The sequence below is a fragment of the Hydra vulgaris genome, chromosome 12 (genome assembly GCF_038396675.1).
Source record: "Hydra vulgaris chromosome 12, alternate assembly HydraT2T_AEP".
NCBI classification, from domain to species: Eukaryota; Metazoa; Cnidaria; class Hydrozoa; order Anthoathecata; family Hydridae; genus Hydra; species Hydra vulgaris.
This window is the reverse complement of record NC_088931.1, coordinates 27,827,501-27,837,744: the sequence shown is the minus strand read 5'-3', so window position 1 is coordinate 27,837,744 and position 10,244 is coordinate 27,827,501. Positions and strand designations below refer to the sequence as shown.

Below are 10,244 nucleotides of genomic sequence, written 5' to 3'. Positions count from 1 at the left end.
AATTAATAAAGAATCATATTAAATTTCAAAAGCTAAGATGCAAAATAGAAAATAAGAAAAAAAAAAGAAAAAAAAACACAAAACAAAAAATATTTTATATACAAAGAAATATAACTTTTGTTATTTAAATTCTAAAAATTTATTTCTAAAATTTATAAACTACGTTCACATGGATCTTCCATCTATAAACTACGTTCTCAATTCATGGAACTACGACCACAACTCATGGATCAACTACTTTTACGAAAAGTTATTAGAGCAGCAACTGTTTATAACATGTATGCAATTATATAGCATGTACACAACTATATAGGCAACAGTAAAAGTTACCAAAGTGGATTTCTATGAAACATTCCTTGCCATTTTATGTCAGAAGCAACCTAAAAAAATGAATAAATGATTATTAATGTTGATTTAAATAATTGATTTCAAAAAATTAATAATCCATTTCTAGCTTTTGAAAAATGAACATAAAAAAATAAACAATTTACTTCTAGCTTTCGATCCAAAACTTTCATTTTCTCTACTAAATCATTGTAACTCTAAAGAAATTATCATAACGAAATTAAATATTTTTCTAAATATTGCATTGAAAATTGTAATAAAATGTTGTTGAAAAAAGATGCTTGATTAAATTCTTTAAAGATTTTAAGAATGTCATTACAGAAATCAAAAACCTCTTCAATTCTTAGACGTTGCCTCTCTGGAAGTGTAGGTACACCCATCTCTAACTTGGATAACTGAAAAGAGAAAAACTTACAATTAGACAGCATTCTTTTAAAATATATAATAAATTTTGATTCAAAAGTTTTTAACCTTAAAACAGTTACAAGTCTTTTGTTATTATTTTGACAAATAAAAAAAAAATCATCAATATTTGTGAATTTTTATATCAACTTATTTTATGCTTCAATATTTATTTATGTAAAAGAATTTATACAAGAGTATATATGTCAAATTAAGTTTTGCTACAACCTATGCTGGTCCCCGCATGCTGATCCAATATATGCAATGTAATTGTAAAATATATACAATGTAAAAAATATAATTTTATACAATGAACTTCAGACAGTTCAAGTTGTTGCAAAATTTTCCAGACAGGAACCAGACTTTTGTCCTGTCATCCAGCTGTGGTTCTCTGGATTTTCCTCCGGTATTTGGAATGGTTGCACGAGTGTCAAGATATTATCCTGATATAGACTTTTTTTAGTATATAAAAAAAACATATATATAAACATGTTTTTCTAGTAAACAGCTTGTAAATTGAAGGTATTTTCTTCAAATCTTCTGTACACCAGCAAAAGGTTTTAGATCTGACTGAGTCAGTATCTTTATCATTCAACAAGCAAAAAATCTCGCCTTGTAATGTTTGCAGTGATCTAAAATAGTGAAGATGTAACTTTTCAAAACATTACTTCTATTTAATGTAAGCCAGTACCTGTCATATAGTATTCATTGATCCATTTTGCAAACAGTATGAAAGTACATAAAAGCAATTAACAGTTGAGATCACTAATATTTGGTATCACTTTTGTAAATGTTCACTTAAAGCAATTTACTAAAAGTTCTTCAAGCTCCATTACTTATTTTTTCTATTTCAATATTTTGGTTGAGACTAAATTGAATAATTTGTTTTTATTTTCAAAATTCTCAAAGTTTTTTTGGCAGTTGCTAAGAATTTTAGCAGCTGCGGTCACAACAGTTAACTCCTGCTGCTTTGGTACATTTTTCTCTATCCATTCATTGATAGAGTAAAATAGGGTTAAATGAAATAGTTAAGGATTTTAATTAATAATTTTTTACGGAAAAAAGATTTTTAACATTTTTTTTTTAAATTGTAGAGAATATTGAGGTGTATTTAAAATATATAAAAATCAAATCATTTTTTTTTTAAGTTTATTATAAAACTTTATTTGATTAAAAAAAAATTTATTTCATTCTACACTGGCATTTGGGGAGACCAAAATATGCAAATATATGTGTAATTAAAACAACACTTTATTAAAAAAAAGCAATCAATAGTAACAATTAAAAAATCAATCAAATAAAAAAAACTTTTTTTGTTCTTGTGATGATGTTGAGGTACTAGAGGTTGAGTTAAGTTTTCAATTGTGCAGCACTTTTTGGTGCAATAAAACTCAGCGCCTTTTACATATTGCTTTGGTATGCATGTTTGACATAGCCAAACTTTGCATACCAACATTTGAATTTTCACACTGGTATCATTCCATATTTTAACTTGCTGAAGCTTTGCCTAAAACTTTTCAGCACTTTTTACACTTTGGTTTGCAGCTAATATTTTCGTTGGACTTGTTGCTTGGTTTATTTGCTGTTCACCATTAGAGCTACTTTACATTACTTTTTACATTAGAGCTACATTACAGCACTTTTTACACATTGGTTTGCAGCTAAATTTTCGTTGGACTTGTTGCTTGGTTTATTTGCTGTTCACCATTAGAGCTAAGCTTAAGTTGTTTTTTAGCTTGCTTTGCTGCTTTTTTGCTCTCAGCACTTTTCAACCCTTCAAGTATTTCAGATTTGTTGAGACACTCCTCTTCGAATCTTGGGACACCTACATTGTTTCTTTTTTTTGTGCCAATGTGTTGGATACAAAACATTTGTTGCCAAGCTGCTGCAAGCGATTGGGCTAATTGCAGTTGTTTTTCAATCTCTTTTTGAATTTCCTTTTGAATAGCCAGAGTTACTACAATATTAAAGGTTGTTTGCAGACTTTGGTGTGGGTGACAAAAGGGTGACTTTTGAGGTGACTTTGGAGCTGATGCTATGTGACATATGCTGATTCTAGATGTTGGTATATATTCAGAGGGCAGTGGCTGAGGTAATGTAGTTCCTGGTGCTAGTATTGATCATGATACTATCATAGATTCTGGTTGTTGAGATGATAAAGGCTCAGTTTTAGATGAAGATGTTTCAAACGTATTAGCAATTTGCAACTTTGACTGATCGATTTTATTGAAGTCGAGTGGAAAAAAGCCAGTATTCTGAAACCCAGTGACTATTTGGGTATGTGTAAAAACTTCACCAAAGCTGAAAAGTTTTTTTTGCAGGTGACCAAAACATTCTTTTGATAAGTTCCTGAACTTTGTTTCTGCATAAAACTGTTGAAGTAATTTGCGCCAAACTCTTTTGACACAGTAATAAACTCTGATATCTAGTGACTGCAGAACATGTGATGAGTGAGCTGGTAAGCAAATTAACAAGATATTGTTTTCGATGCAAATAAGTATGACCTGATAAGTGACATGTGTCAAATGTCCATCTACGACTAAAATATACCTAAAATTAGATTGATGTAATCTTTTGTGAATGTAAAATTAGATAAATATAATTAGACAACTAAAATTAGATTGAACTAATTACCTGAAATTTTCTTAATGGCAGGAACATACACGTTAGTGAGCCACTACACAAATTGCTTATCTTCGATCCATCCGGATGGAGATATAGCCTGTATGGCATCATCTGGACCACGTAAACACCAATCTCTCTACGTTTTTTTGATTTAAAAATAATGTATGGAGCAATATGATTACCAACAGCATTAATGCAATTTTCAACTGTATAATGGATTTTTTTCATTGGTGTTAACCAATTTCAATAGTCGTTTTGCACCATGCCAGCAAACTATATTTTGTTTACCTTGATCATCAGAGAAGCCAATTTCATCAAAATTCCACAAATGACATGGAGTGTTTTCGTTGATACCTGCTACATTGAATTTTCCTTGCAGTGTGTTGAAATACTTGGCTACTATTTCTTGCGTGCAAGAAGTGGCTCTGAGTAATGAAATATTGCCTATGGCTTTGATGCTCAACCTATGACTTCACCGATTTATGCAAAAGCTATACCAATCTCTTCCTGGTGTACCATTAGGAAACAAATGAGATTGACCTTGGTGTTGCAAATAGTCGGTAACTAGTGTGATGACGTTATTACAAGTTCTACCAAGCCCCAATCAAATAATTCGATGAGCCTATCTTCCAAATCTGATTCAAGTTGTTTTGACAATCTTTTGCTTGAACCACTGATAATTGTTTCACTTGTGCCGCGGACACAAGTGTGAAAATTCACTGCTTTATACTTTAACTACCGCAAGCGCAACTTGCTCTTCAGTGTATTGTTTTTCTTTTTTCTTTGCATACAAGTTGATTCGAGGCATATTTTATATCAAAATAGATTTAACAATAATCCATTTGAAATTTATGCACAAAATTTACAGAGATAGCTTGGTCACTTAAGACTTAATTAATTAATAAAAACCGCATTTAACAAGAGAGTAACAAGCGTATTTCATTCATTCATTAGAATCATTTAATAAAAGCAGTCAGTAAAATTCATTCATTTAAATGCAGAAAAATTTCATTGAAATAATTTTTTCAATACAAAAAATTTAAAGTTGGAGATTTATTGGTCACTTGAAATTTAATTAAAAAAAAGAAAAGCCGCATTTAAGAAGTGAGCTATTGCTTCACTTGTTATATTTCATTCAACCCCACAATTTTCCTTTTCCGTTTTTTACTCATAACTTTTTTTCCTAAATAGCAAATTTAATTTAAAAAAAAAGATTCTTGATCAGCGTAAAAAGTTATACCAGAAAACTTTTTAAGTTCAATGATATCAAATTTTATTTTCCCAGAGTTTTAACTTCATTTTTCAAAATAATAAAAAAAAATTTAATTACACATACAAAAACTTAAAAATTTATAACAAATTTTTTTTCATCAAAAATAAAATTTGATATCACATCTTACTCAGAAAAGTATTCTCTACAACGCGATTTGAAAATATTTACAAAAAGATTATCCAATAATTATTTAAGAGCAAAAGAATAAACATTGTTATTATCATTTTATTCTACCCGCTATATCATTTTACCCTGTTTTACTCTATAACCTATTTGTTTTCATAAACTTGGACGTAAAAACATAGATCTGGTGATAATAATCACAATAAAAATTGGCATTTTTCTAGTAAATTTTTAAAAATTTATGTTTATAAACTACATGCACAACAAAAACGTTATACTTATATTTTTTTACAGGGTGGGCAAAGGATGTGAGTTCTAAACAAGTTATTTTTTAACTTCTCATTTCAACATATAATAACGACATTTTTCATGCTTTTATTGTTCAAATTAATAATTTGAATCTCACCACAAGACAAAAAATGAAATAAAAAGTGTATTTCTAATATCTTGTGAAAACTATTAATTTGATTGTAGTTCTCTACAATCAAACCAGAATTAGTAGTTTTCACAATATATTAGGAATACACTTTTTATTTCATCTTTTATTTCGGTCTTGAAAACCGGGCGAGAAACTTCTCAGACTAATACACGGATTTTTTTTAAAAAGCAACCTCGCATACATACCTTTGCTAATACATCCTCACTAATACACATAGATTTAAATAGAAAGCAACCTCATGTATACACCATTGCTAATGCATCCTTACTAATACACATAAATTTTGATAAAAAGCAACCTCATGTATACACCATTGCTAATACATCCTCACTAATACGCATAGATTTTAATACAAAGCAACCTCGTGTATACACCTTTGCTAATACATCCTCACTATTACGCATAGACTTAGATAGAAAGCAACCTCATGTATACACCCTTGGTAATGCATCTTCACTAATACACTTAGATATCTTTTTATTATTATCTAAGTATATCTTTTTATTAATAAGTAATACTTTTTTCTTAAGAAGGAAAAAAAAATCAAAAAGCCTTACCCTTTTATCAATAAGAAGAATTTTTTTTTTAAGTACTTCTTCGTAAGTGATTATGCTTGCTGTTCTTTTCAAAGGTAGCACTAAATTTTTTTAAAATAACAATTTAAGAAGACTAAAAAAAGATAATAATACAAAAATAAAAAAGTTTTTTTCTGTTCATTTTTGTTATTTATTTTTTCATAATTACAAAACAAATAACAGTAAAAAAATTTTAATAAAATAACTTTTAATTTGGTATTTTTTAGTAAAATATCATGGTAAGAAAGTAAAATATCATGGTAAGAAAATTGATTTACACAAAAACTACACATATGAATCATTGAATTTAAGTAAAGATCAAACACATGAATTATTGGATCTAAGTTTCATTATTTATTTAAAAAAAAATTATAGGATTAGTGTCCCACTTTCCATAAATACCATTTTGTAAAAGGAATACATACCATTTTGATATAATTTACAAGCCTCCAAAAGATAAGGGCTAAAATTTAAAAGATGTTAATTATTAAAGATGAACTGTTTTAAATTTACAAAAAAAAAAAAAAAAAAAAAAGTTGAAGTACTTATCAGGAGTTGTGGATTCAAGTTTGTTATAGAATGGTACTAAGAATCCTCTTTTATTCCGAAGCTAAAATGAAAAAAAGCAAAATTTCAAACAAGTTTATTTTCAAAATATCTAAAAAACCTAGAGAGCCAATTATACCTTAATAACAATAGAAGAATCTACCAAACCAAAGGATTCTCTGAGCATCTTACAAAAAAATATAACAATTATTGAATAAACTGACAATGCCAGAAAGTTTTCTTCTTATATATGACACTTTGTACAGGTTGTTGACTTTAAATACCTTTTTTATCGATTTATATGTCATATCTGACTTCAAAGTGAAAGATTTAATGCTACCTAAAAAAAATTTGAAAATAATAGTTTTAACAAACAAAAGAAAAAAATTGTAATTAAAATTCTTATTAAAGAAAATAGTTCTTATAAATATATTCTTCATAAATATACTTCTTATAAAACTGTATATTTAATTATATAAATGTTTCTTTTAAAATTTCTTTTAAAAGTCCTCATACTGATGTAGAATTCAGTTAAAATTAAAAAATATATATTAAAAAATTTGAAATTTTTTTTTTTTTTTTCCAAAAGTAAACAAAACTTGATTCAAGTAAAAAACTTGATTCAAATAAAAGAAAATAAAAATTTAAAATAAATAACCTTCTTCAAAATCTTTTTCAATCTTTTCATTATTAAAGCATAATTTTAATTGAACAAAAATTAAGCAAGTTGAACATTTTTCATTATCTTCCATTTTTATTTATATTTGCAAAATTATTTACTAGCTAAAAAAAAAAATTAGCACTTATATTGTAGAACAATATATATATATATATATATATATATATATATATATATATATATATATATATATATATATATATATATATATATATATATATATTTTTTATATAGTTCTTATAAATATATTCTTCATAAATATACTTCTTATAAAACTGTATATTTAATTATATAAATGTTTCTTTTAAAATTTCTTTTAAAAGTCCTCATACTGATGTAGAATTCAGTTAAAATTAAAAAATATATATTAAAGGTTTATATTACCAGGCCTTTCACCAAAACTTCGAAAAATATTCCGAAAAGCAGGGTACAGAGCAGTATTTAAATCAAACCCAAATTTAAGATCTTTATTAACATCAAAAAACAAAACAAAACTACCAAGTAACAGCCAACCTGGAACGTATATAATAAAATGCAACTGCTCCAAAGTCTACATAGGTGAAACAAAAATGCAGGTAAGTACGCGGATACATCAACATCAGAAGAGCATTAATGAAAACAAGCCTAATCAATCTGCATTAGCATATCATAAAACCTTTTGCAAAGAAAATATTATTTGGGAAAAAACAAGAACGTTAAAAGTAGAAAATAAAAAGTTTGAAAGAAAAATTAGAGAGGCGTTAGAAATACAAAACAACATGTGCTCTGCGCGAAACGGCGGAATTAACCTTGATGAAGGCCAATATGTAAAAACTATGTTTTGGACGCCATTTTTAAAATTTAAAAATCAAAAGAAGCCATTCAACCGCTGACGTCAATAGTAACAATTTTATATAAACTATAACGGTTAAAAATTATTGTAACATTTTACAAGCTGATGATGCTGGTATCTATAACCCAGCGAAAATTTCTTATAAAATAATATTATTTGTATTGAGAGAAACTGTATTTCTTGATGTTTTAAAATAATATATATATATATATATATATATATATATATATAGAGTTGCAAAAAAAACCATTTTTTTTTAATTGTGTTTTTTTTGCAAAAAAAACATGTTTTTTGTGTGTTTTTTTTGATTAAAAAAAATTATTTACTTTTATTTAATTTCTATTTTTATTATAAATGTAATACAATATATAATAGTAACATGATATATGATAAATATTTAGTACATCACTTGAAAAATTTATTTTTAATTAACAAAAGACTCTGTATTCTGGCTTTCTCGTTCATTAAGGTCTTCTATTGTAAAGTCAAATCCGTATTCTTCAGAGTCACTTGATACCTCTTGATACTCTAAACTCTGTGAAGTACCATTGTCCAGAAAAAATTCTTGGCTTTGACTTGTTGATGATTCTGCATTACATTTTAGATTTTTGAGTTGTAAATTATGTGATATAAATACTAATTTTAAAGCTCTGTCATTTGTTAATCTATTCCGTTTTTGATTGTGGATCCAAGATTGTCTACTAAATGATCTTTCGACTGCAGCACTTGTTGGTGGAAGTAATAAAATTTTACTTGCAATATTTGATAGTATTGGAGCACAAGAACAACATATTCCCTTCCACCAACTTACAGGAGATGAATGTTTTACTGAAGCCCATATAAAAGGTTTTGCAAAAAGTCCTTTGTTTGATCTATAATCAGCTATCTCACCCAAAATTTTGTCATCACATTCTTTAATAGAAGAATCCATTTTTCCTAATTTATGTAGCGTTTCAATGGCATCAATCTAAAGAAGATGTTTTAAATAAGGCATCTTAATTCATTTTAAATATAATTTCCTTTTTTTTCAATTAATTTAAATGAGGATTAAATTCTGAAAATACTCACCATTTCATCTCCAGAGATATGACATCCTTTATAACGTGGATCCACTAAATTTGCAGCAAGATGAATGTTTCGACTGTGAAATTTCCTTCTTTTGGCAATTATTTCCATCATAGCATTTTCCTCGCTTTTTAGAATTGGACTGCAAAGGATATTGTCCTGAAAAGACTTTTCTAAATCTGAAAATGTTTTTGCAACAATGGAGAGACTTAATTTATCTCCTTCAACTGCTGCAATGGCTATGGCTATTGGTTTTAATAACTTGATAAACCCATCCACTTTATCCCAGAACACTTCTGACAACAATAGGTTTTGAATAAACAACAAGAGATTTTGCTTCATCGTCAATAGCTAATCCCCGTAGTGCTAATCTGTTGTTATGAAGACTTTCCATACAATGTATAATTGAAGCCCATCTGAAGAATATATTTATTTATAATTAAATATTTATTTGCCTAATGTTATTTCCATACTAAGTATTATGATTTATAATGTAATATAAATTTTTTAAAAATTTATAACAATACTTTTTATGTTTTATTTTTTATGTTTTTATGTTTAATTTTATTATAAAATTAATTTTTAATAAACCTAGTTGTTACTGGAAGCTTTAGTGATTGTTGAATGATTTGTCCTGATTTCTGCTGATGTTGTTTTAACAAAGCTGATAAAATTTGAGAGTTCTTTATCCCTTTTACCACCATTCTGCAATTTAAATAAAACCAATTCAGATAAACATATTTTTTCCTTTTTTTCCATACATTGAATAGGTAAGTTTTCAGGAATATCTTCTTCCATCATTAGTTCAGTTTGAACTTTCTTTTGTTTAAAAGGCATATTGTTCAAATAGTTGTTTTTTATTTGATCTCCACATTTCATACATTTTGCAATGTGCTCGGTCATTCGAGTGCCATTTTTTGATAGCTTTAAGCTGCAAAATTTGCATATAACTTGTTGAATTTTAGAACCTCCAGATTCTAAAGGTGCCTCATTGAACAATGTAGCTACAAAACATTTCTTTCTGCCTGGCATTTTTTTTTTAGATTTCTTTTTTTTTTTAAATAAATATAAACAATATTTTTAAAATTGTTTAATATTAAGTTTTTTTAATTAGTTATACAAAATTAGTTTTTGTTTTATTTTTATTTAATTTAATAATTTTTGAATAAATAAAATTTTAGCTATCTAATTGCAATTTGAATAAACATTTGAAAAAAATGATTTAAATTTTCTAAACTCAAATGAATCCAAGATAAAAAAACTTATAAAAAACAAAATTAAATCTTCAAAATAAACCAATCTATTTCAATTTTAAATTCCAATAATTAAAACTAATTAAA

General features: G+C 26.9%; 2 protein-coding genes across 4 annotated transcripts; both read right to left on the bottom strand.

Moving 5' to 3' along the window:
• On the bottom strand, positions 1-7,120 carry LOC100207626 (uncharacterized). Of its 2 annotated transcripts, XM_065811139.1 has the most exons (9): positions 6,987-7,120; positions 6,613-6,668; positions 6,468-6,515; positions 6,328-6,392; positions 6,208-6,245; positions 5,765-5,844; positions 678-740; positions 492-542; positions 1-380 (listed from the first exon to the last, which is right to left on the bottom strand). In XM_065811139.1, the coding sequence occupies exons 1-9, from the start codon at positions 7,078-7,080 to the stop codon at positions 327-329; spliced, it is 549 nt and encodes a 182-aa protein (XP_065667211.1). In that variant the 5' UTR covers positions 7,081-7,120; the 3' UTR covers positions 1-326. The 2 variants fall into 2 exon arrangements, with proteins under 2 accessions (XP_065667211.1, XP_065667212.1); XM_065811140.1 differs by lacking the exon at positions 1-380 and having other exon boundaries at positions 513-542; positions 665-740.
• A 1,021-nt stretch (positions 7,121-8,141) lies between these two features.
• On the bottom strand, positions 8,142-9,957 carry LOC136088628 (uncharacterized). 2 transcript variants are annotated; one of them, XM_065812795.1, is made up of 3 exons: positions 9,496-9,957; positions 8,908-9,320; positions 8,142-8,806 (listed from the first exon to the last, which is right to left on the bottom strand). In XM_065812795.1, exons 2-3 carry the CDS (start codon positions 9,244-9,246, stop codon positions 8,264-8,266), a joined length of 882 nt encoding a protein of 293 aa, XP_065668867.1. In that variant the 5' UTR covers positions 9,247-9,320; positions 9,496-9,957; the 3' UTR covers positions 8,142-8,263. The 2 variants fall into 2 exon arrangements, with proteins under 2 accessions (XP_065668867.1, XP_065668868.1); XM_065812796.1 differs by lacking the exon at positions 9,496-9,957 and having other exon boundaries at positions 8,908-9,465.
• Positions 9,958-10,244: the final 287 nt, after the last annotated feature.

Coding starts and splice junctions, on each gene's coding strand:
- LOC136088628 (XM_065812795.1), bottom strand. CDS start 9,246: ATGAAGCAAAATCTCTTGTTGTTTATTCAAAACCTATTGTTGTCAGAA. Junction 8,807..8,907: donor ATATCTCTGGAGATGAAATG/GTGAGTATTTTC, acceptor CATCTTCTTTAG/ATTGATGCCATTGAAACGCT.
- LOC100207626 (XM_065811139.1), bottom strand. CDS start 7,080: ATGGAAGATAATGAAAAATGTTCAACTTGCTTAATTTTTGTTCAATTA. Junction 6,669..6,986: donor TGAAAAAGATTTTGAAGAAG/GTTATTTATTTT, acceptor AATTTTTTTTAG/GTAGCATTAAATCTTTCACT. Junction 381..491: donor TTTTGGATCGAAAGCTAGAA/GTAAATTGTTTA, acceptor TCATTTTTTTAG/GTTGCTTCTGACATAAAATG.